The sequence below is a fragment of the Anser anser genome, assembly GCF_964211835.1.
Source record: "Anser anser genome assembly, chromosome: 26".
In the NCBI taxonomy this organism is placed as follows: Eukaryota; Metazoa; Chordata; class Aves; order Anseriformes; family Anatidae; genus Anser; species Anser anser.
In genome coordinates, this window is record NC_139747.1 from 3013420 (window position 1) to 3039934 (window position 26515).

General features: G+C 41.7%; 1 protein-coding gene across 6 annotated transcripts in view; it reads left to right on the forward strand.

Annotated features, from left to right (window-relative positions):
• DOCK5 (dedicator of cytokinesis 5) overlaps positions 1–26515 on the forward strand; it is a 121677-nt gene that overhangs the window by 48972 nt on the left and 46190 nt on the right. For all 6 annotated transcript variants that reach the window (XM_083811587.1, XM_083811586.1, XM_083811588.1 and 3 more), the window contains 15 exons: positions 8920–9003; positions 12965–13005; positions 14023–14078; positions 14711–14807; positions 18730–18878; positions 19725–19860; positions 19989–20146; positions 20839–20920; positions 21667–21796; positions 22522–22594; positions 24088–24230; positions 24714–24839; positions 25373–25497; positions 26032–26130; positions 26266–26338. In XM_083811587.1, coding sequence (XP_083667713.1) covers positions 8920–9003; positions 12965–13005; positions 14023–14078; positions 14711–14807; positions 18730–18878; positions 19725–19860; positions 19989–20146; positions 20839–20920; positions 21667–21796; positions 22522–22594; positions 24088–24230; positions 24714–24839; positions 25373–25497; positions 26032–26130; positions 26266–26338 — 1572 coding nt within the window. The remainder of the gene's footprint in view (positions 1–8919; positions 9004–12964; positions 13006–14022; positions 14079–14710; positions 14808–18729; positions 18879–19724; positions 19861–19988; positions 20147–20838; positions 20921–21666; positions 21797–22521; positions 22595–24087; positions 24231–24713; positions 24840–25372; positions 25498–26031; positions 26131–26265; positions 26339–26515) is intronic.

Consider the following 26515-nt stretch of genomic DNA (forward strand, 5'->3'; position numbering starts at 1 on the left):
CTGAGTAGTCCAATTTATCAAGTGATGGCTGCTTTGGTGGGGTTTTTTGTTTTGTTTTGGTTTTTTGTTTCTACAAATCTGCTTGAAAATTTTGTTTCAGAAGTTGCTCTTGTGCTATTTCATTTTAGGCACAGAAAGTACGTTTGCAGGAGTGGAGGCAAAAGAAAGGGTGACTACAGGCAGACTTCATAAACTTCAGTAGTGATCGTATGTGCCTTATAAGTGAGCATCTGTTTCTTCACAGGCCATAAAAATGGAAACATTCAAAATCAGAGGTTGCTTTTGTGAAAACTGGATTGAAACCCTCTACTAGGTATGTGCAGTTGTCAACACTGGACTGGAAATACTGCGCTATTCAGAAGGCTGTAGGTACTGACCCCTGTTCTGTAGGAGATTACCCAGAGTGTTTATGTGCCTGTTCTCTGCCAAGTCTCTCCAAAATAGAAAGTGCAGAGAAGATGCATAATATTTTTAGGTTATTAAAATTATTATTTTTAAATATTTTTTTTATTTGGAATTCTCATGATACCAGTGGGCTAACCTGAATACAAACCAGATTCAGACACAGCCAGTGGTAAAACTGTTGAATTCTGTGGTCATGTGACAGATGAAAGTGTTTTGAGGTTAGAGCATTGCTCTACAGGACAAGGCTGTGATTTAATATATCTTTGGGAAAATACTAGTCTTTCAGGCTAGGTGTTACTGCTCAGATTTCAAAGAGGTAAAATAAACCTGCAAGGCGTGGAAGATACGCACCTTACAATAATATCAGGCACCTTTTAACCTAACGAGATCTATAAGTCACCTGTCATTATGGTATCTAGTTCCTGTAGCCTCGCCAGTAGATGAAAAGGAGCAGTCTTGTGTTGTGTCCTGTGTATTGGGAAGGTCGCTGTGTCACAAAGCAGTTAAACGTACATCGTGGTGAATGAATGAAATAATTAACACACCAGATTGATGTGTTTCGTGAAGTTAGAGCTGGTGAAAGACGCAGCTTTGATAGCACCAGGGTCTGAGACCTTGCAGATTGCAGTAGTAATAACAAGATTGGCAGCTGTTGTGGCACCCTTCCTCCCCGAGCCAGCTTCATACTGCTCAGAATTGAGTACCACTCCGAATGGCAGCATAGTGTCACTGGTGGCTTTTCTCCTTTATCAACTAAAGGAAGGTTGGCTCAATTAAACAGCAAGATCTTCTGGCAGCTGGACTGTGAACCATGAAGTCAAGGAGCACCTTCCAGACCCAACAAGCAGCGCATTGTCGTCTTTATGGACTCGGAAGCTGCTTGTAGCACGTGAGTGCCAGATTGGCTGCTCCTGTGTGTGTTCATTCCACTTGAACACTGACATGCTATTGCACGTTGTTTGGTTTAATTCAGCCAGACCTGGAATAGGCTGCGGCCTTAAGAACTGTCTTACACTGACATTAACACTTCATGATTTTATCTTCCCTTTGTATGTTTGCACACTGTTTGGTGGGCAGCATTATTGACTGCAGGGGGTAGATGGAGGCTGGTAGAGCAACAAGAACAAAGCCAAGGGCATTCCTCTTAAGTACAGTCTAGGTAAGCTTGCAGACAGCCTTAAATGGTTGTAGAAAGAAGATGGATCAAGGCAGCCTGAAAAATGTTCACAGAAGTGTGAATCTTCAAGAAGAGAGAGGCCAAGCTATTTTCTTCGTCTTTTTTTCTATCTGCAAAAGGGGATATTTCATGATGTTCCAAGGAGGCTAGAATTGTAGGTCTAATAGAAGGAAATTCATTTTGATAAATCGTTGTCTGTATACGTTGGGATACGTTGTCTGTAGTGTAGGAGTTGGCTCCCACACTGGTTCTGATTTATTCCTCCATTGGCTCACAGCATTCCCTCTTACTCCAGACATAAGCTGAGACAGCTAATGTAGATTAATTCTTTATCTGAGCTTAAAACCCCTAAGGGCTCTTTAGAGTGAAAATAACAAAAGGAAGTAGAGAGCCCGGTGAAGAAAATTACACAGCTAACAATTTGTGTGTATTACCTATATATAAATTAAAATGCGTACTTACTATTATGTACTGTGACTGTTGTGCATTATTCTGGTACGTGTTTTCAGGAAGATAGTTTAGAAAATGACTACACATGTAAAAACAGCAGATGTATGTCTACGTGAATGCCCAAGTGTGTTTGGATAGGCTTGGTTTCTGGTGGGTTTCCTACTGTACGTTTTCTGTGCTGTTGACTTCCATGGCCTAGTTTGAGGAGGAAGCAGCAAGAGAGGCTAAGACGTTAAATTTATTTTGTCCGGGCAAAATGTGGGACTGCTATAAAATACGCACTTTGTGGCAAAACGGGAGAGATTTCAAGACTTGTCCAAGTGTTGTGTCTGCCCATACACATACTGGTTTAGTGTGTCGTAATGCAATAACCAGCGCTCCGTAGCCTTACTCTGCTAGCCACAGATACAAAAGTAAGCTCAGAAAAGTCACTGGTCATCAGGAAAACTTACTCTGCAGTCTTGTCAGCTTAACTGGGGTATCTGTGTGGCTCAGATCACTGAAGCAGCTGCAGTTTGGCTAGTTCTACCCCAGGCATGCTTAGGAAGAGGCAGAGCAGTTTATACTGAGATGATATTACTGGTGTCAATATTAACATTATGTTTAGGATGTATACCTCTATCTTTTATTGCAGGATAGATGTACCGTGGGAACAGAATCTCCTTTATTTTCAGGCAGCAACCACCGTGGTGTAAACGCTTTGCAATAAATAATTGAAGGGAAGATGACTAATGGGAATTCTGTAGGCATGAAAAGATGGAGATTATTTCTTTTTCCTTTATAATCAGTATGTCTTTTGCTTCAACAGTTCTGAATCATCTCAGCTTGCCTGATCCGAATCTCCTAAGAATCTCTAATTAAAGTACAGGGGTAATTTGTCATTGGGTCTGCTGCTTGATGCAGAGCATTGTTGTGGAACTGACTGTGGTTTTCCTTGGTAGAGTGCAAAGCCATAAGAGACCATTAGATCATCTAGTTGGAACATTTGTGTAATGCTTGTGAAGCCGTCCCTTTTCCCATGGGTGAGGTCGTTAAGTTGGGTTTCTCTAAAGCAATCCAGGCTTTGAGAGATTAAACCATTGATCCTAGCGTATGATCCACAGGCTGTGATGGAGAGGAACGGGAATATCCAAATGTTGGTGGTAGCGTGACTGAAGAGGAAATCTTTCCCAATCCCAAATCTGGCAATCAGAGCATTTGTGCAGGGCAGACTGAAAAACCTTAGATTATTAGCCTGTCCCATCTCCAGGATAATACTCTGTTATTCAGAGGAAATCTGAAACATCTTAGCATGCTTTTTATCAGCTGTGCTTCTGGAATCACACTTGGCAGGTGAGCAGCTCCCATCCTTGTTTGGATTTGGTTATTGGCATAGTCTTAGGCTGGACTCTTCAGTGTTAGAAGCATGTTGAGGACAGTGTGGATCCTCTGCTATTCTCACGGTTCTCAGAAGGAAGGAATTAACACCGAAACTGACAGTTATAGAATTCAAATTAGAAAGGCCATGCCGTATTTTCATGCATAGGCAGATTATCTGACTTCTCAGTTCATTTTTAATGCTCATTTTTAAGATAACTCTGAATGATTTTAAGTAAAAATCCTCCCAAATGTACTCCTGTGTGAGAGGTCACCCTGAAACAAGAAGTATACAGGATATTCATGGTCTACTTCTAGCTCATCAGATGATTGACTCTGAAGCCTAATAATGGCTGTTAATTAAGCCTTCTATCCAAATAATGCCACTATTCTGGTTTACATTCAAAATGCTGAGCATTTGCTTGGAAGTATGCAGAATCGAGGCTGAATGTCGGCTGCAGCCGTTTCAGGAGTGGTCATTTTTTGCATAACGACGTGTATGTTTCCCAGTGTTGAACCACGACTTGCTTTTTTTCTGAAGATATCTGCCACGCAAATCTTAATTACGCTATTTTCAAATTTTCAGACACAAATTCCTGGGTAGTACAAGAAAGTTTTTTGCTCAAACATCAAAAAGCCTTTGTTCCCATTAGGAATTAATTCCTTGGGCAGTTCCTTGTTTTTTAAATAAAGGCACTGTTTTTTTGGTTACGTCTTGGCAGCAGACAGCATACCAGGCTTCTCCGAATGGGTCTGTCCAGCCTAAATGCCACTTCTTAACACAGGGCTGTTGCAGCATAAAGGCACATACTTCTGTTTCCGTACAGAAGTTTTTGACTCCTCGCTTGAAAGATGTAATGAGACGAAGTCTGGTCGTTGCTGCAGCACTGAATGTGATTCTTTGTTCGGAGGAAGCAAGGCACAGCCCTCTCCTATCAGATAGTGGTGAGGGCAGACTTCAGAGAAGTGGGACGTGGTATTTGGAAACTGTTATCGGGTCTCTGTGATGGGTGGAGGGCTGGTTATTTTGAGCCCAGTGAGAAATAGCGGATCTGGCAGTGGCTGTGTTTTCCAGGCCAATAATCCACATTTCAAATACATTTAAGCAAGTTACTCTGCTTTGAATTAGACGCAAAATGGTAGGTGACAGTTTCTGCCTCGTTCATTTTAGTTTCAGATGTTTTAGCTAAGCTTCCCTTTTAGAGCTGTCTTGAAAATGAGTTACGATCTTATGGCTAAAATGGCTCAAGGAATTAATATTTGGGTTTCGTCTGAGTGTGCTGCAGATGAAGTCTTATGTGCCGTTCAGTTCTTCTGCCTCCAATTTCCCTGCATGTAAGAGAGAACGATCACTACCTTTCTAATGTGTGTCAGTACTGTTATGTGAAAGGTGCTGCATTAGTGCAGGAGGTCACTTGTCCAGGGATGTATTCAGCTGCACTCTGAAGAGCCAATACACGTGGCACTGGAGCTGATGGCACTGTCACCTTCCTCCCAAACGAATGGTGCTAGTAGGACGGGAAGGAATAAGCCTGCTTTTGTTGAAATATTTGCCAGAACTCCCACTGGTTTCACTAAAAGCCAAGTCAGGCCCAGTTTGTTGCTGACAGACCTCTGGCGAATCAGGAATGTGCTGTGATTAATCTTGTCCCTTCGTACAGTTGGAGATTGACAACGAAACCTGCTCATCCCATCAGAACCCTGCCCTCTGCCAGCCTGCATCCAACTCTGCCTTCTCAGAAGCCTCCAGCTCGCTGCTAGCTATTGCTCAGCGCCCTGGAAAGCCCAGGCTGTCCCGGAGGTGTCCTTTGCCCCACATGCAGCCCTTGCTCCTGGTGATGACTGTTGGGTGATGCTTCAGACCGAGCCGTGCACCCCCTGACATGCCCCTTGCTCACCCAGTTGTGCAATGCCTGGGGAGTTCCCCCGGATCCGTTTTGAGGAGTCGCCTCCTGCCCTGCAGCATGAAAATTGCTTCTTATCTTCACCTACGTAACTCTGGCTGCTGTCATCGGCCATAAAGTTATCTGTTGTCCTCTTCAAACCACCTCCAGTGTTTACTTCGCTGACCTTCCCTGCCGGTGAAGTGCTCAGGCTGAATGCACAGCCGAAGAAAATATTTCCTAATCCAACTTGCTGCTAAACAAACTGGGGAGCCTCCTTCACGCAAATTAAATAATACAACACGTCGCCTGAAGTTATGCTTGAAGAATAAGTTCGTTAAAACAAACCCAGTATCTCTTAAGGATCGGGGTTTTCTTCTCTGCTTCTTTGTTCAGAATAAATGTATTAGACTTCAGTGCTGCTTTTCATTCAGGGCAACAAAAGGAACAGAAAGGCTGTTTTAAAGTGAATTTCAAAGGACAAATCTCAATGGAAGTTTAACTTGAAGGGAAGAGCCTTAACTTCACATATTCCTACAAATTCTGGGGCAGAAGTATTTATTTTCTTTTTTTTTTCTTCTTCCCTCCTTGCAGCACTGTCAGGTTTTCATAGGAAGGATTTTTATTTTTTCGTGCCGTGACCGTGCTTGTTGTGTGCGGCTTCCTTTTCCTTTTAAGTTGGAAGGAGGTCAGATTAAATACACATGATGAAAAAGAGGCTAAACAGTTCAAATAACTGCGGACGGACAGTTTCAGACGGGGCTGACTCGAAGCAGCAGGAAGCATCGGTTGCAAACAGCAGAGCTCCCAGGGAAAATATGCCAGCAATTTGTCTTTTATAACCTTGCACATAACCGTTGGGTAGGAGACTTTATATACAGTGGCCCTCTGTTCTTGCTTAATTCAATGTAGCAAAGCAAGATATTACAAATCTTGCCTGCCTTTGATGTACGGTGGCAGAATCATGTTCCTTCAGCTTGTAAATGCTGCATTTTGGGATGAGATATCTTCCCTGTAAAGCAGGGGGGAGAAAAGGGAGCTGCGGTAGTTACTTGTTTCTCTTGGGGCTGTTGCACTTTTGGAGGGGAAGGGAGCTGCCTTTAGTTCTCCCTCTTCTCGTGGCTGTTGTGCTCTTGGCTTTTGAATGAGCTGCCTGTGCTCTCCGAAGAAAGGCTCGTCTGATGCCCGCCCACCTTTCTGTTGGGTGCTTGGTGCTGCTCAAACTGCTTTTGTCCGAAGCTAAAGCAGCAATTTTATGGAAAAATACAGGCTTGTGTTTATATAATGTCTGTTTGTCCCAGAGAAACCCAAGGCATCTAGAAATTCTGTGTAGGAATCCCTACAGGGATAAGCACAAGTGCATTCCCACAAGGCAGCCGTTCCTCACGTCGAGCCCATCCCTGAAAAACCATTTGAAGGCAGCAAATAAAGCAGTGAGCCTGCAACCACGGGAGGAAACTTCCGAAGCCAGAACGTAATCAGCCAAGCTGGGAACTGGCTAAGATGCTGCGGTTTAAATCTCTTCAGTCTACAGGGCGATGGGATTAGTCCATCTGCACGCTGCTCGGTGCTTGGCTTCACCCAGAGAGCGACACCTCCTGGGCTGTGTCCCGGTGCTCAAAAGGAAGCCTGCATGGTTTTATTGATCCACAGCCCTTCCTGCTACACCTAGGGGAGATTTGGGGCTGCCCTATCCGAGCAGTGGCTCGCAACATCCCTGCTTAACTTAGGGATTTGGCAGGTTTACTGCAGCAGGAGGCATGGCCGCAGGGAGTTTGCTTTCCTTTGGGCTGGGCGCTGCACTTTTCTGCTGACCTCTGCAGATCCTGGCGGAATTATTTGCTGCATCCAGCAGAATGGTTTCTTTTTAACTGACTCTAATCCAACATTAACCGGTTCTTCTCCCAGATTAATGCTCCCAGTGCCTGGCAATACGCGGCGCTTCTCAGCGGAACGCTCTGGTTTGTGCGGTCATGTTTGGCTTCTCCCATAAACATCATACAAGTTTTTCTGCAAAAATATCAATGGAATTTTTTCACTCTAGGGGTGTTTACAGTGTCTGAGCCGACTGTCCAGCTCACCAGTCAGTTTTGAGTATCTTGGCTTAATACACTATGGTTGGATGTTGAAGAATATATATAGGATGTTGAAGCAGTGCTGTAAAATCCCGGTAACATCCCTGTAACCCCCGTAAAAACAGTGCAAGAATTGCACACATACCCCGTGTGGGTCTCTGCAGGCACTGGAAGTCACAGCAGGCATGAATTAGGGCCACGGCGGACATGCACTGCCCCTGCAGCTTAAGAAAATAAGTGTCTGTTAGCGATCAGGGGTTACTGCAGATACTGCAGGGAATTGACACAGCCTGCCAGCCTCTGCTGGATTATTTATAGTTACAATATTTTAAAGAAAGTTAGTATATGTGAGATAATTTCCGGTGTGGTAAGCCACAGTCATTTGTTTGCACTGGATCCTTGCCAGGAGGCGATATACCTCATCTTGACGGAAATGATAGGCATTTGATGTGAATTTCCTGACACAGGAGCTCGAGTTTTTATATTTAATTTTCAGAGTGTTCTTCAAATACAAACCCGCTGAAGAATGTTCCCAAAGCCCTCTGAAAAAGCGTGCCTGATTTATTTGCCTTGTTAAATATAAACATTGTGCTTACTTCACTAATACGTTTTCTTGGGAAAATGCTTTTTAGAGACATAAATACAGTATTTCTATATGAGAAGGTCGCATTGCTACATTTAAGATGTGGATTTTATCATCCTTACTTGCACCAGAGTTAACTAACTAACTAAGATCATCTCATTTTGGTAAAGGAGTGCTCTGTTCTGACTTATTTATCAATTCGTTGAACGATAGCATTGAACCATTCCTGGCTGCTTTAGGTAGCTTTGTACTTGCATTGTTTTGAAAGCAAATTCAAAGTGAGCTGTCTCATCTTGCCAGGCAGCTCTGAGGAGGGCTCTGCATCCCAGGAAAGTTGCAGAGACCAGGCAGTTTACAAGTGTGGGCTTCTGGACTTAATCCTATTCCAACTTGAAATCCGATAAGCATTCAGATTAGCTTTAGGGATTAAATTTGTGGAGAATCTCAAGTTTTCGTGCTAAGTTTGGTTGGTGGCTGGGAAGAGCCTTCAGTAGCAAACTGTCTGAGGCACTTGGTACAGAATAGTGGCATTTTTCTTATGGCAGAAAATGGGTATTGTTTTGCCTGTTCTTGTGAGTGCTGTGGTATAGTTAGCCCTGTGAAACACTAATAAAAAAGGCAATTATCTAATTGATCCATAGCCTCTACCCGGGGTAGTAGTGACCTTTGCCAGGCAGGCTGTTAGTGAAGTGTGAAGTTGGAGCTTCTTATGGTGTCACGGGTCTGTGTTCTTAGAGGTAAAAGAATAACTTTGGCTGCTGAGAATAATGTGTCTTATCCTTGCAGGAACTGATGGTGGAATCTGAAAATAGATACGCTACATACTAAGCTATCCTGCATATGATACACTGAAAAAGTAACTTTATCATACTTTTCTAAAATCACATTCTGCCTTTGACAGGTGATGTGTTACTAGATCTCAAAATCTGACTAGCTCACAGCTTTTGTGATTGTTGTTCAACTCTCTCTTTCCCTTTCCCTCCTTTCTAGCAATCTACAACTATGATGCTGTCCAAGATGTGGAGCTCTCCTTGCAAGTTGGTGATACGGTTCACATTCTGGAGATGTATGAAGGTAGGTTGCAGATCACTTCCAAGTACCTTGCAGTAGTGTTTGAAAGTAAATATAGCAAATGAAAATTTTTAAAATGTAAAGTTCAGATTTAGATTTTCAATTTCTGATAAGTATTCCATGACCGAAGCTTACTGTGTCGTGCTTGCTGCATACACCTGATTTTTTTCTAAAGAGTACAAAAATATGTGAAATACAGAAGCAGCAGTTATGTCTGTGCTGTTCCTGGCAAAGGTTTGTCAAGGTAAGATTTTACTGACAACTCAAAGCAGCACTGCTAGAGAAAGAAACACTTTTACTTCTGGCTGTTCGTTCCTTTTTTTACACCACACGTTAACCTTGTGCCAGGCCAAGGAATGAACTGATCCAGATGGAGGAAAAAAAAGAAAAGCTTTTAGCCTGAATTAGTTCTTTGATCTGAGACAAGGGAGGCTGTGGTTGAAAGAAAAGGAGGGGGCAGGTCTAATTGTTTAAAAGTAATGCTGGTTTAAGTGGTAGTATCAAGAACTGGCATGATATGCTTTTGAAAGACACCAGTGATGGAGCTTCTTTGTGCTTTTTAGGCTCTCTCTCCTAATACTTTCCAGTAAAGTTTTTCATAACGTGTACCTTAATGTAAAACATCATGCAGAAAGGAAAACAAAATTACTTCTTTACACAAGATGAAAATGATACTTACTCGTGTTTCTTATCTACTTATTAAACTAGACTGTTTAATGAGGATTTCAATATCGGGAATAGAGCACAGCCTTGTAATTATTTTAAAGATTGTACCTATCTATCCCTAGTTCATTTGGAAGGTTGTGTCTATGCTCTCCAAAACCTAAATGCTCTTTCCGAAATATAAATGCAATCATTTTCACAAGCAGCATCAGTTTGAAAGAGACTCGGAGTACAGTCTCTTCAGTATCTCTGCTGGGAACGGCGCGCTGCTTGTTTAGCAATTTGTTCTTAGCCAATTGTTCTCTTTCCATTCCTCTTTGACCTTGACACTGGAAACAGCCAGCCGGTACCTACATGTCAAAGCAGATTATGTTGCTGATGTGTGTTTTCACACTGATGTGTGTGATAGCGGGGAGTGTTGTGTTGTTTGTTTTGTTTTGTTTTTTATGGGGGGGGATTAGTGTGTAATACAACTAATTAATGAGCTGTTTTTGTCAGTGATAAAAACAGTCTTTATGAAGAGTATGAGTTGCATACATTCGAAAATGTTGGGAGTATTTTATGTGTTTTTACAGCAAGTTTTTTGTTCAGTCCCACTCAGTGGTAGCAGTCAGCTGTTTGTAACAGAGTGACAGTCAAGAACACAAAACGAATACCCCAGTGGCATTCCTTTTTATTACCTGAAATGTCTCACTTTGGAACTTCAGCCTGAGAGGACTGATTTGTAAATTGTTTGGGAAAGCAAATGCATTTTGGTTGTTTTCATACGCCAAGCCATCGGTGTGCATCCTAGCTTGTGACTGAGGACCTAGGAATTACCACAGTGCAGCTAAGAAGTTTTCCTGGAAATACAAGCCAAAAATTTGGGCCAGACATTTGTGAATCCAAAGGAAAAGGTGTAGATATCTCTGAGATGGTAACTGTTGTGGGTCTAGTCTTGTTTCCCATAAATATAATTAATCTTAAAAACTCTGATTCTTGCAATGTCTTGTTTGGGCTTCAAGTGGGCTTTGAAACAGCACAGTATATTTATACATGTGAAGTTGTGGAGGATATCAGTTTTCTTAGACTTACCTTCCTTTAAAACAAAAATACTTGTACCTAGGTGTCTTGGTCTTGATACTCTTGATATTTGTAAACTGCAAAGCAAGCTATTTTTTCCCTTCTTTCTCTGGTTGGCTGTCTGATTGCTGAAGGGCATAAGGTCTTTATACAGAATGACTTTTTCCACTTGATAATAAGATAAATACCACTTATCCAGTTGTTTGCCAAATATTGGCAAGATTGAGCATATGCTGCAAAATCCAAGAGTTAAAGGAAACTTGCTGCCTCCAGAATTTTGAAGAATTCTTCAGTGCAGGCTTTACGTTCTCTCTCTGGGGATCTGTCCTTGAGCGGTGAGCTGGGGAGGATACGTTTCTGTTCAGGGGAATCATCTCTAATCTGCAATATGTGTTATTATTTTTTGCAAGCTGTGGGAAATGGCCACATTGTGGATAGAAGGAATGTGTGCCCACACACTGGGATTCAGACCAGATTCTTCTCCCGATGCAAATAAGTTTGCATTGAATTTGTTCCTAGTTTGACTCTTTATAATTCCGCTGACTGCTGTAAGTAGATGAAGGCATCCCTTGCTTTATTTCAGTACAGTGCAGTGGTGTACGTTGTGGTCCTGAGAGGTGGGACGGTACCATGGAAAAGGATCAAAGACCTTGTGGTTAAGCATGTGAGCTGGGGCAGTCTCTGTAACTGCATCACTGTGTATAACGTGTAGTTGTCTGAACTACTTTAATTTGAATGTTTTTGTTCATATTTCCTGTTTTCTTTTTTTCATTTGGTTTTTGTTTTTTTACATATTGCATAAAAACATTTAATGAAGGGTAAAACTAAGGACCTGTGTTCCTTTTAAAACAACAACAAAAAGTCTTTATGGTGTTTCTTTGCAAGAGTCAGTCTGCTATCCTTGCTTTTTAGTGAGACTTCAGCTAAGAGTCCGTGGTAGTAGCTGAAATGTCTGTTTGATAGCTCTGAACATCATCCATGCAGAGTGGATCATAATCTATACCCTTTATGTTTGCTGAGCAGTAGGGTTGCTGTTTTCATGCAGGGACCTTCAGGAGCGGAGTCAAAAAGTGGTGCTCCGGGAGCGCGGCTAACCGAGACCTGTGGCTGCAGAGACCTTTGGAAGAGTGTTTGTAGGGGCTGAGTCGGTGCAGGTCTGCATCCTACCCCAGGGCCGCACAAGGCACCTTCTGGCCGCACGTCAGCATTTAAAAAGGAACAGATCCTTCTGAAATGTTTAGTGTTGTTATTTCCAGAACATTAACTTCAAGAGGACCAAAGGTGATTGGAGACTGTTGGAGAGGGCGAGGAACAGGCACCCAGAGGCAACAGTCCTTGATCACGCACGGCTCTGACACAGCCGAGACAAATGACAAAAGTGAGGGTGGAGAGGAAAAAGCCCTTTGCCTCCTATAGCTTGGAGACAGCGGAAGAAGAGCCGAGCGACTTTCTCACAGCGATGCTTCTCTTCTGTCTACTCATTAAGCAAGGCTTGCTTGAGGGCAGAAGGAGATACAGCAGTTCTTTCACACACTTGCATTTCAGTGACTTTGAAATCAAAATAGTGGTTTAACCCCAGGTGCTGAAGAGAGTCGTGTACTCTGAAAGAGGCATGTGCTTCTGAGTCTGGGGGATCGCAGTGCAGGCTTTGTATTTTATACTTTGCTTCTCAATATTATCTTGACAAGATCTAGCAATGTCAGTACCAGGGCAAGCAGATTTTTTTTCCTTTATCTAACAGAACATTCTCTTTCAGTTTTCCTTTGAAGGAAGGCTTTCTTTTTCTATGACTTGGTCTAAAGAACCTAAATAATATGAAGCTCAAGCAAAATCTATGTGATGATTTGGATGAAAATGAACTTCATAGAAAAGAAGACTTTAAAAGGGGTGAAGTGGAGTTGGACTTGGCATTCTTGAATCTATTTCCCTTTGCCATATACACGCTATATGATCTTCGGCCAGTAGTTGTGTGTGCATGTCTGTATTTGCCTCTGTGCTTATCTGTCAGATGATCCGAGCAGTAATTCTGTGCTGTGCAGATAATTTGTGAGCTTTATGGAACAAGGATTGTCACTCTTAACATGTAGCACAGAGAGGCCTGATTTTGATATTCAGCCCTATCAGTGTAACCCAAATGAACGAGATCAACAGATTTATGCTGTAGAATGGTGGTGGGAATAACAATGTGTACTTAATTGCTGTAGAGGGGAAAAAAAATACTTCTGTTTCTCTTTGACAGGCTGGTACCGAGGATACACTCTCCGAAATAAATCTAAGAAGGTATGACCTCACTTCTCAGTAACTGTAATTTTTATTTCACACCTTGCCAGACCCCATGCAGTGCTGCAATTTGGCTACGCTCCCGCTGTATCTCTTGTCTTAATGCTATGCAGGTCTCCTGATCAATATGTCCTTTTCCTTAGTGATAGAAATAAACGCCCTTGAGCTAAATGTTTCAGAACCATTAACGGGGTACTTCTCCAATGTAGGCATGCATAATGCCGTTTGAACTAGGGGAATTTACTGTTGTATATCTGCATACACTAGTTTATTGCCTTATTATTAGAGTCTTGGACCTGTACACATCCAACATGAGTTATATATAGTGGTGAGGTTAGGGCTTTGATTTGACTTGGAAAATATTCCAAAAATTATGCATGCATGGATCTCGGCCAGGCCTTTTGAGGTTTGTGAAACCAGTCTGAAAACTCCATGGAAATCTGGTTTCCCGTAGGAATCCTGCCACCTCTCATGTGGTAACATCCTTCACAATCTCTATTTTTCGGGCCTAAAGGGGGATGAAAAGAAAATAGAAGAAGATTGCAGCATTCCTAGAAGGGTTGTTGCTCTTAAATAATGCAAAGTTGGGACTGGTGAATTCTTAAAAATGCTGTTATGTCTTGTGAGCTTTTCTAGAGAACCATGGGTCCACAGCATCTTGACAAATGACCCCAAAAATGTTTTGTAGCAAGGGCGCGTGACTGATAGTTTGCAAGATTTTACAGTGTTTTGTATTGGAAGGTGAGTGGCATTGTAGTGAAGCAAGGATTTCAGTTCTGAGATGTAGTAACATCAAATATAGTGTTCAAACGTGCAACCTGACACTTCTTACTTCGTTTTCCTGTGATACACTGACTGGCTGACCGAACACACTTGTGTTGTGGGTAAACAGTAACATCAGTCACAGTTACTGTTCTGCTGATCATGCTCTTACCCTCCTCCTGTTTTTTGCTGAATGCACTTTTGTCATGTCATAGTGCAATTTATTTATTTACTCATTCTATTTATTTATTTTAGGGCATTTTCCCAGAAACATATATCCATTTAAAGGAGGCAACCGTGAAGGACCGAGGGTAGGTTTGATCTTCTTGAGATGTGTCATTGGTAGCAAAACCAATGATGGAATCTGTTTCATTTAAAAGATAAATGAAAAAACTTTGTGGTTATTGTAGTGAGTGCTTCTGGTCTGTATGTGCAGCAGGAGATACCTGTGCTGGACTTCTGGAGCTGCATAACTTCTCCTTTGTACACCCCAAAACAGTTGTAGGCATAGATGCAAGAGAATACCACTTGCAAAAATAAGAAAGGTCTGCTAGACAAGTTAGTAGCAAGGCAGGTCGGTCAAGTTATGTTGAGATCCTCTGGGGAATCCTGCGAATCATAACACATTGCTGGTCACAGCCAAGTAGCCAGCAGGAGTGTGGATTCCTTCCTGCCTTGGAAAACATTTTAGGAAATGATTCCTCATTTGATTCTTATAGTGGATTCTGTGATCATTACGGTGTGAGGGGAAAAAGCAGCTGCAATAGAAAGAGACTTTAGAAAGTACTTTTTTTTTTTAATTATTATTTATTAAATAACTGTGGCTGAGTTACCAGGGTGATTATTCAGAACTTAATTTTTGTCCATTTAGGATTTGATCTTGAGTATAAGGTTTTGATCTTGAGTATAATGCCCTTTTTCTATTTTCTCTTTTTTACTTTAGACAACATGAGACGGTGATTCCAGGTGAACTGCCCCTTGGGCAAGAACTGACTTCCACCCTGAGGGAATGGGCAGTTATCTGGCACAAGTTGTACGTGGTAAGCTTGCTTCAGTGGTTGGTATTTAGCAAAGGAAGTGAGAGAAGGGCTACTTCATTCAGGTTGAAATGCAAACAGTGTGGAAGTCTTTTAAAAGCTCTTATTTCCTTCTGTGCAGCCAGAAATGTGTGTGTACATTGCAAGCGGTAAGGCTTTTAAGAATGGGAGTTTCCAGAGTCCAGTTATGCTGATAAGAGACTTAGATCTGCTGTGTTTCAAACCCCATGTTGCTGGGGCAGGGGGGATTCAGCAGCAGTCTGGAGCGTATGCAGAAGCAGAATTATCTTCAGTTATTAGGAAGATAACTGTCTCATGCTTTGCTGTACTCTGTCCTGTAATTATTTCTTGTTTCAATTGTCTGGCAAATAAAATGAACAAGATATTAAATGATGTCGGATGAGATGAGACCTGGGCCTTTTGCAGAGCACTTTAAGATCTCTAAAGAGAACCTGATGCAGAACTGAAGAACTATCATTCTTGTAAAACTGACCTCACAAGGGGCTAAAAAAGTTCCGCTCTCCCCTAAACAAATGTGCGAGCACAGACAGAGTGGCAGTTTAGTCCGTGCCACAGAGTGTTCGCTGTACTTGAATAATTTGTGATGACAGAGCACTGCTGAAGACTTGACTCTGAGCATCAGCTGGCACAAGTCACACTCAGCATCGTGTCAGCTGGTTGGGGTTGTGAGTGTGACTCAGTTTGCTGTACGGTGAGGCTTCCTGCTTCACATCCCTCCTGTATGAGGGCAGGAGATCTCAGTGAAGTTGTGCGAGAAACCGTGATGTTTTAACAAAACATTTAACAAGGGTGAAACCTGTGTTTCTGGACATCGTGTAGATATTTAATGGAATGCCTGAGCCTCACCCCCGAGTGCATGTACAGGTCAGGTAGGCAAAGGAGAGGAAGAGAGCTAGGGCTGGGGGTGCTGGTGGGACATTTGACTGACCAAAGTCCCATAATATGTGTCATTCTCAGTAGAGAGAATGACAAGACACGTGACAAAGTTACTACAGAAAAGTCAGCTCAAGGTAATGCACAGATTCAGTAGTTTTGCTAAAGCTGGTGAAGTTCTTGCTCAAAGAAGCACAGCTGGAGTTCACAATGAATTGCCTTCCTTTAAAGGTGATTATTAATGCATGTTAAGAAGAGCCAAGAGATTTCTCTTTGGTCAGTAATGTGTTCAGCCTGCAGAGTAGTATGTGCCCTGAGACTTTAATTAAGATGAAAGAATTGTTTTAAATTAGCTCTAACAATTCAGTTTATCCAAAGCAAGTTTTGCTATTGAAAATTTCACGGGGCCACAAGCACGTTTTGTTTGTGAGCCACGAAACCACAAAAATTTGTTCCACCCTCTTAACTTAATGAGAAACCGAATGTGACGTTATTACTATGTGAAAAGAGAGTTTTATTCCTGATTATTATTTTTTTTCCTGAATAACTTTAAGATCATAGCCTCAGAATCTGTTTTTTTAAGAGCAGAAGTCTTTCATGTTCCTGTGCTTAACCAACATAACTCTTAAAATAGTCCTGGAAAATGTTGTGGTTTGAAATGGATTTGAGTTTATTTTATTTTCCCCCTGCAGTATGTATTAAAAGAAAAAAATAACAAAGGAGGAAGGAGATATTTGAGGAGAGAAAGGAAATACAGAGGATTTCTTTATTTGGCAGCATTTCATTTCACTTTAATTTCTGTGCTTTGCAGCAGACATTGTACCAGGGGGTATATCTCCACTGCAAAATAAATACAAAAATGGGCAGGGGTTTTTAACTTGGGCTGGTTAATGGGAGTTAGCTAATGTAAACAGGTGCAGAGATAACTCAGGGTTAGCTCATGCCAAATTAAGATATGCTCTGAATTTCCCTGAAAGCTAACCCAAGTTTTCTTCCCTTTTTAACTCAGGTTAAGAGTACATTTATTTTTGCCTTTGTTTACTAAATATGTCAGCAATATCTGCCTTGTATCAACTATAGGCTCATCTAGCTTCCGCCAGCCCCTTGACATGGGCCCAAACTGAAGGAAGATGCCTATTTATAGCTCCCTTTACATTTATATTCTCAAGGGGCGAACGATGAGTAGTTCTTATCATTCCTGTTCTTTGCAGGGACCAGAACGGGGCAGTAACTGAGGTGAGCCTCTCGTTCTGCCATGTGGGAGCAGTTGGGGCTTGTGGTTAAACATTAACAGCCCTGATACAGCCAAGTGACATCAGTCAGCTGCCACCTGGATGAAGCAGCAATACACAGTCGACCAGTTCCCACTAGCTGTTGGGTGGGATGTAGTCCAAAAAAAATAAAATAAAAATCATTTTGGAGTTGCATAACCATACACTTTGTCCCAGATGATCAAAACTATGGCACTTTCCCTCTGAAAATGAACTGCACTTGACTCTCAACATAAGACAGTTGTAGTAACTGGCTAACCATGCAGAGGTAAAACAAGGATGAGGCCCGAATTCCTTCTTGAATCTTACAGCTGACACTTTTTAAGGCTTACTTACTTATCTAAGCAGGTACAGCTGCAAGTATGGTGGCTTCCTGCATAGCTATCCACTTCCTAATTGCAGTGTCAGCCTTGGAATCTGGGGCTCCGTGAAAGAGATGTACAGGTATGACTAATTTTATTAGGGCAGAACCAGTTAAGAGCATAAAAAATATTTAATTAGAGATGATAACAGTAGAAACGGGAAGAGGAAGCTCCTTAACAAAGCAGGTTTTGATGTTCTGCTCAGTCAGTGCTTTGTAATTAGAGATGCTGAATCCATAGCAAAAGATGAAAAATGCAGTGACTGCAGCAGAGCGGAGCGAGTACCGGGGTAGATGAGGCAGGTGGTGTCTGGGAAGCCTCCTTCAGCCACATTATCTTTTAATTGCATGTTTGGATGATCCCTGGCGTGGTGGGTTCTAAACAGCTCCTGTCGGACTGATAAAAGTGAACTTTGAGAAACCTCTGTTACCATTTTGCCTGGGTTAGTGCTTGAGAGCATGGAATGAGTCAGGCCTGGGTTGCGCTAAGGTCTATGCAAATATAAACAAAAACGAGTGCTCTGAAAAGCAGACAAGCTTCAGCCTTATTTACTGATAGGCACCAGCCAGGGAGATGATTGTGTTTCCACAGAGCTGCTCTGATTTCCATGAACTCCTCTCTGGAGGTCAGGCGTAGACATGGCAATCCAGGTACCAGCAGGTAGAGCGTGGACCTTGAAATATTACATGCATACTGGCAGGGAAGTGTATCCCAGATACTGCTGCATTTTGTTACCATTCCTTTTTTTTTTTTTTTTTTCACTGTAATGGATTTTGAGTGCCTGTTGGGACAGGATAAGGAGCAGGCAGCCATGAAAATGCATCCATGGACTCAGCTCCCTTAGCATTCTGGTTTTACAACATAGTTGCTAACACTGTAAACAGTGGTGGAGGCAGAATTTGAATTAATCAGGTTTTTCATGTTGTATTTTGGTGATGAGATCTTTTTCATGTGTACCAAATAGGTTGAAGAATTATTTTGGCTGGTGAGAGCTGTAGGAGGGATAGGTGTGAGGAAAAAGCTTATGTGGACATCAGTGGCATAAGTAGTTATGTTTTGGTATCACCTTTAGACTTTCAAAAGTAAATGAAGTGTTTGCTTTAAAGAGTCTAACTATCTAAACAAGCAAAACAAACGGGACATGCATAAAAACGTCACACAACATCACACATTCTGAGTGGCAGACCCTAAATCTTAAGACACTTAAACCTTGGCAGTGCAAAGTGCTGGAGAATTTTCTCCATGGTCTAATCTTGTATTGTCATACAGTGCCTCTTTCTCAGATATTTTTAGTTAAATGCAACTTGTGTGGATTTGGTCAAGTACCTTTCAGGAAGCTTACTGACCTCATAGTTTTCAGGCTATCACTAGCTTGAAATTGTCCCTTGTTTTCTGTAGGATAACAAGACAACACAGTTCCGTCATGTCCAGCAAATGACTTACAGTCTGATAGAATGGAGGTCACAGATCCTGTCTGGGACTCTTCCCAAAGATGAACTGGCTGAACTCAAGAAGAAAGTCACTGCTAAAATTGACTACGGTAACAGGTAAACTCCAAACTATGTCCCAGGGGCAGGAGAGAATCCCACATCCCACTGAAAGCCCTGGAACTGTGTTGTGAAAATGGATATAGATGTTTATTAATACAAAACGGTGTAAATAACCACATGAGGAGAACGCTGAATCAGGCTCAATGTTTTCCCTTGGAAAGGGGATAACAGCTTTCTGTTCCCATCACAACGTGGCTAACCTGGCAGGTGGGCACGTAGCAGTTGGTTCTACATATGCCAGCATTCTCTTTAACCTGGCAGGAAGCCTAACCTGTCTTAATTCTGCAGAACTGCTGGCACAGGGTGGCATTTCCCATGGAGCACAATTTTTGCCTGGCTATCTGGAGCCAGGATTTGGATACTGCTAATGAACTAAACTGCTTTATCAGCAACCGAGTAATGCGATTCTATAGGCCACCAAAAGTGCACCTTTCATCGGTTTATACAGAACAGAGATTGTCTCCAGAACTCATTTGTCTACCTGTCAGACTTGATTCAGGTTAAATAAGTCAATTAAGAAAAAAGCTTATGGCAAAGAGTAATAATTGGCCATAACCCATAAGCTTTGTAGTTATACCTACCTGTTTATTTTAAATATGTTTAAGTGAGAACAGAGATGGTGTCATCTTAGCATAAAGTTACCTGACTAATTATTTTTCACTGTAATGGGAAAACTAGTGGTGGGGGAATGAGAGGACAGCATTTCTAGATAGGAAAACCAGCAGTGTGATTATTGGAGTCAGTTTGCTGCCTAGAGCTTGGTCAGTGGTTTGTGCTCTTCGTCACCTCTGCTTCCTATACATTATGTCACGTCTTTTGTCCTCTGGTTTGCATGCTGTTCAGGATCCTAGGTTTGGACCTGGTTGTACGAGATGACAATGGGAACATCTTGGACCCAGATGAAACCAGCACAATCTCTCTCTTCAAGGCCCATGAAACCGCATCCAAAAGGATTGATGAAAGAATCCAGGAAGAGAAGGTACATCTCTTGGTGCTGGCTTTGCCCTCTCCACTCTATTTGTACATTCCTCTTAAGGATATTGTGCTACTTTGGCAGCAGAACTAAGTTTATGTTGTTTTTAATGGGAGTACTGTCCTTCTTTGCAGTCCCTGCAACAGAATTTGGACCTCCGAGGACAGCCAATATTCAACACAACACACACGTATAGCCTGTATGTAAACTTCAAGAATTTTGTCTGCAATATTGGAGAAGATGCAGAGCTGTTAATGAGCCTCTATGATCCTGACCTCTCCAAATTCATCAGGTAGGCTTTTTTTTTTGTATGTACAGAAGCGATTTAGTCATTGTGAGGAAGCCAATTAGAAAGTTAGTCAATTAGGAAGTTAGAAAGGAAGAGCCAGCAGAGTAGTTTTTCTCTGTTCTGTTGGTTGCTGCTCCAGTGGTGATATGGAAGGGGGTTATTTGACTTCTGGTAAGAAACCAAGGTTCTGAGCACATGCACTCCCCTTTGTAAAGCTGGGCATTTCTGTGATACATTAGTGAAATCCCAGATTGTCTATGTTCTTAAATTTCCCTAGTGTTTTCACTATATTTGAGACAATCGATTCATTGCTTCCCTTCTGGTCACGTATGGGCATGATATTTGCTGCCAAGTCGGTGCAATTTCACACCTACGAGCTCGTTATTTATTACTGGTCAGGGAAGATATGAAAAACTTTATCAAGGAAACATGTAGGTGTCAGGCACCCTCTGTCTCCATCACTGAAGTTGCCGGGTGTGGAGATGCGGTCCCAGTTGTAAGAGGAAGTAGCTGAGAGTACCCATTCTCTCCATGCCTGTCTCCAGTGAAATGAGTCACCTCAGAATCATGTTGGCATAGAATATTTTGGCAGAGCTTTGCAGATACTCCTAAAAGATCAAAATGCTTTTGAGCTTTTTCCTAGATAATGGGAATGTCATTGATTTTATTTTATTTTTTGCTTCTTTTTTTTGTAGTGAAAATTACCTGGTTCGTTGGGGCAGTAATGGGATGCCTAAAGAAATTGAGAAGCTAAATAACCTTCAAGCAGTCTTCACTGTAAGTTACTGTATTTACATCCTGGAAATTCTTCCCCATGCTGCAGACATGAGTCCTGGATTCTTTCCCTTTCCCCTCCTTTCCTTTCCTTCCCTGGCAGAGAGGAGCCACATGGGGCATTTTAAGGTGTTTTCATGGACACTTAAGATCTTAGAGGCAGCCTCAAAGGAATGCTTCTGAGAAGCGTTTTGTGGTATGTCAGTCCAAAGCAGTAGTAAAAGTCTATTACTTTGAAATGGCACTGTCAATGAGTGCTGCTGAATCCTGTTAGGCACTTCTCTTCCGAAGCCTAGCTGTACTGAAAACCTAGGCTTGAGATTAGAATTGTTTTGTTTTTCAGCCCATTGCTTTGCTGATTCTCTTCTGTATTAGAATTTATTTGCCACGAGATGTTAATGGAATTATATGACTGGAATAATTTCTGACAAGTAGCAGCAGTGGCACAAACTAAGTGCCTTGTCAGTGGATCTAGTGTGCTGGCAGTTAACACCACTTACTCTCCTTTCAGTACTGTTACTGGGGTACTCAAAGAGTAGTAGGATATATAGGAATTGCTGTGTGGAAATTACTACAGATACACTAGTAGGTCATTTTCCTAGGTCTCAAAGGGAACTGTTTTTCCTTTTATTTTAAAGAGGAGAGTTCCTTTTAAACATGTTTACAGCCTAACAAGAAGTGTTTTACCTTCTGTCTGTTTCTCCATTCACAAAGCAGATTGATGTAACTCTATTTTAACTGATTTCTAGGATTTAAGCAGTTCTGACTTGATCAGACCGAAAATCAGCTTGGTGTGTCAGATTGTGAGGGTGGGGCATATGGAGCTAAAAGACGGGAAGAAACATACATGTGGACTTCGGAGACCGTTTGGTGTGGCAGGTACGACAAATTCAGTCATAAGAGAAAAGAACATGGTCCAGTGGGTGCGACAGTGGGTTAGGAAACATAAGCTGTACACCAGCAAAGCCTATTAACCTCTTTGTGTCAGCATCTCTGTCTTCAGAATGGAGATTCTGATACTGAGCTGTGTACAGTGCTCCTTGGAGATCTTTCAATTAAAGCAGTAAATGAAGATGACATGCTGTCAGCGTTCACTTTTTGGTTTGTCACCATCTAAGGAGATAACACACTGCTCTCGGTGCAGTAGACTTTTCAGATCTTTGCTAAAGAGGGATTTGCTCCTCGCAACGAGTAAGATAAAGCTGGATTTTTTTTTAAGGAGCTTTGGTGAATGAGACATCCAATTCCTGTTCAGTTTGTATGATCTCTTGTGAAGAGACTTGCTTGAGATTAGTGGGAAAAACAATTTCAAAATAATCAGAATTTGAAACCTGAATGTATTTTTTTTGCCTTGAAATACCTGAGTCTCACCTGTCTTTTTATCAGCAAAAATATTCACATTCACTACTGTGTGCTGACTTCAGTATCGATGAAAAGATGCTTGCTAAAAAGTTTTAACGATGAGAGTGGCCTTCTGTATTGCTGTCATTAGTGGCACTGGACCAAACTAAGCAACTGTTTTTTTTCCATTCTGATAGGGGAAAGCTCTCTGTATTCTCTTTAGCAACTTGGCAGAACTGTTTGTTGAATTTGTGTTGTTGCAGTGATGGACATAACTGATATCATACACGGAAAGGTGGATGACGAGGAAAAGCAACATTTTATTCCGTTTCAGCAGTAAGTACTGGACTTCAGAGTTCATCCCATATCTGGCTCATCTAAGCCAGCTGTCCTTCAGAGAAGGATGAATTTGTATGGAACCTGGCAGCATACCAAGGTCTCTACAAATAGATTAGCTAATGGCAGTAGTCAGCTTTTTGAAGGAAAAGATTTTTGTCAGTCCTTTGACACTTTTGTTCCCCTTGATTTACATGGCTGTATGATAGGGTAAATTACTTAGGGAGTCTTGGCAATGCAGCTGAAACTGCTTTGATATCCATATCATCCGAAGTAAGAAAAAAGAATACAGTGCAAAATAATGTTGTGGGGTCTAGGGGATGTGACCTTAAAAACTGTTATGAGACTGAGGCAAGATTTTGAGAAACACCTGAGCACACAGGGAACACAATCCTTGTTGTCACTGCTGTGCAGCACCCTGTGTATTGTCAGCCTGTAGCTTTCCAGATTGCCTTGTAAAGGTGGGTCAGAGAAGAATAAAAAAGGGATTTCTACCTCTTTCTGGGAAAGAAATTCAAGCCCCGCTGTCTTTTGAGTTTCTGTAATGCTAGAACTTGTGTGTTCAGCCTGCTCTCTGATTGCTCTCTTTTTCAGCACATTACAGTAAATTAAAAGGAAGCTTGTTTGGGTAGAATCAGCTTGTTACAGGCCTAAATACAGCAGTCCATTTGGTGTAGCCATATGTTGTTGCAAGGTATTTTCAGGGGAGATTGTTTTATGTTTTTTTTTGTGTGTTTTTCCCCCTACCCTCTCAGGACCTTAAAGGCTGCAAAGAAGGATGTCTGTTTGCAGAATAATGTTAGTCTCCTACTTTTTTTTCTTTTTTCCTCTATTTTCTAATGAGGTTGAGTTTAGATCCAAATCTGGACACCTCTACTGGGGTGAGGAGTCTGTGGAAATACTTGGTTAATTATTGATGATGTTGGAAGAGGAGTGAAATCTGGTTCTAGATCCAGGCTCACTGGATGTGTTTGTGGCTAGGGACAGGTTCCATGTGATGTCATTAGAGTCATATTAATTTAAGAGTAGTTAATCTACGTAATCTCTTAGGGACGACTCAGAGGCCCACCTGAATTCAGGGCTCAGTTCACCCGATGGGAGCGCAGGGCCCTATGTGGTGAGCTGTTGCTGCATGGTGACCCTCAGCCAGACTTACTCTGCAAGGCAGCCTGTGGATGGGAGAGAGAACAAAGGAGACCTGCCTTTGTTTATGGTTGTCCTGAAGGCTGCTATTTCAGTCTGATAAAAATGTTCCTGGAGTCTTTTAGGAGGCCCATGTTACTTATTTCAAGCCTGAGCTAGCACCGACGTAGCTCCTCGTTTGAGAGGTTAGATGTATTTCCATTGGGTTTAGGCAGGTGAAGGAAAAACTTTTATTTAAAAATATATATATATTTGGAAATTAGTCAGCTGTTGGCCAGCCCTTGTCTTGCAGAGCACATGCTTGATGTTGCTTCCATGTCTGCTTCCCAGTCTGTTGTTGTTCTTCGCAGGATTGCCATGGAAACATACATCAGACAGCGACAGCTAATTATGTCCCCACTGATAACTTCCCATGTGATTGGAGAAAATGAGCCCCTCACTTCTGTCTTCAACAAAGTCATCGCTGCAAAGGAAGTGAATCATAAAGGGCAAGGTACAGCAGTCAGGCGAGAAGCTGATGTGAAAACCTGGTGTGGGGAAAGGTTCCCCTTGCTTAGAAAGGAAAGTAAATGGCTCGTGAAAGTCCAGAGATCAATGCTCACTGGAGTTTGCTGCCTACCCTGAGCCAAACCTATGGTCTTTGTAATGACAGCCATCCCAGCACACTGGGAGCTAAAAAGATTAAAAACAAGTTGTTCTTACTCAGGTGAAAAAAAAAGTCATCTTTCTAGCTGATGACTTACTTGCTACAAATGCAGTACTTTTTTTTATATGTGCATACAGTATTTGGAAGTGAACATAGCTGATTGCATATTCCAAGTGCTTTCTTCTGGATTCTTCTGCAGTTGCTTGTGTGTCTGGCTTTTACTCACTAATGCGTTTTCATGTTTCATGTTCATGTTCAAGTACAAGAACCATAGTTTCATGCTTTCATACTATTTTTTTCAGTAAGTAAACGTTACCCTTCTTTTTGTAGGTCTTTGGGTCTCCCTGAAACTGCTTCCTGGCGATCTAGCACAGGTTCAGAAGGATTTTTCCCACCTTGTAGACAGATCAACTGCTGTGGCTCGCAAAATGGGATTCCCTGAGATAATTCTGCCTGGTAGGTCCCAAATGCCTCCATACGTCGGTGGGTTAAAAGAGGTGTGAAATTCTGGAATTCCTTCCATGAACAGATTTATTATAAAACTAGCTGAAAACCAATTTGTTTTCACTTTTCTTGAAATTTCAAGCTGATCTCTTATTTTTTGTGAAAAATCTTCCTTTCAGAAACAAATGAAAAATAATAGTCTTTGTACTCTGGAGGAAAGTATCTATTTAGACAAAAAGATGATTTTGTTGCATACAGTTTTGACCGTGCTTTATGTAATCCATTCAAAATGGATTTACACCTCACTGGTCTAAATGGATAGAGCTCACAGCATTAAAAATTGTTACATGAAAACATGGTACTTTTGTATTATTTGAGGTGAAGACGCAGTGATGTTGCAATGGATGATGTGATGTTGAATGTCATCAATTAACTGGTATCAGCAAAGGCTATGAAGAGGAGTAGGATGATGTGGTACCCTAGGATGTTATCTTCTACAATTGTCCGTGCAATGAAAAGAACTCATTTAGTGCTATGAATTTTAGGTGATGTTCGCAATGATATCTATGTCACCCTGGTACAAGGAGAGTTTGACAAAGGCAAGAAGAAGACTCCCAAGAATGTAGAAGTCACCATGTCTGTACATGATGAAGATGGCAATCTCCAAGAGGTATGATGGCCTTTGTGAGATGTAACAAGGCTGCTCAGTTCGATAGGTGATAGCTCTGCTGGGCAGGACCTTATTTATTCTTCAACTGTATGCAAGAGCTGTATGATAATGAACAAGAAATACTATAGGTGACTAAATTTGAAGTCACTATTTTTTTTTTTTTTACATTAATAACAGATGTGAGTAAAAAAAGAATCATAGAATGCCTTGGGTTGGAAGGGACCTTCAAGATCTTCTAGTTCCAAACCCCTGCCATAGGCAGGGATGCCACCCACTAGACCAGGTTGCCCAGGGCCTCATCCAACCAGATCTTGAGCACCTCCAGGGATGGGGCATCCACAGCTTCTCTGGGCAACCTGTTCCAGTGCCTCACCACCCGAAGTGGTGACATGGTTTCCTTGACCGTGAAGCATAGATTTTGAGCAACTCTGCCAGCTACATGCTTTGAAATTTCCAACCTAAGATACTTTTTTCTTTCATTCTAGACCTTACCTTTTCTTTTTTTCCCCGTACCCCTTGTCTTTTTGTCCAAAGAAAGCTATCCATCCTGGTGCTGGTTATGAAGGTGTCTCCGAATATAAGTCTGTTGTTTATTATCAAGTCAAGCAACCTTGCTGGTATGAAACTGTAAAGGTAAGTGTGTGCATTTACAGTCTTGCTCTATTGTGTAGAAAATGGAACTAGCTTAACATTAGTAGGTGCATCATAATCTCTCTGGAGAGAGAGAATGCTGGTGCTGCATTTTTTTCTTTGTATTATCATGTGCAGGTGTCCATTGCAATAGAGGAAGTCAGTCGTTGCCATTTAAGGTTCACTTTTCGTCATCGGTCATCACAGGAATGTGAGTATCAGAAAAGAAGACTGACAGAAGTATTTTTGCTGCTCTTGTTGAGATTTTGAGTATCCACTAAAGGTGTAGCATTTGCATTTCTACTTATTTCCAGTGCTGTGGATTTTATTGGAAGCAAAAGCAAAACAAACAAAAAACCTGAAACTTCACGGCCTTAGGAAAGGGTTT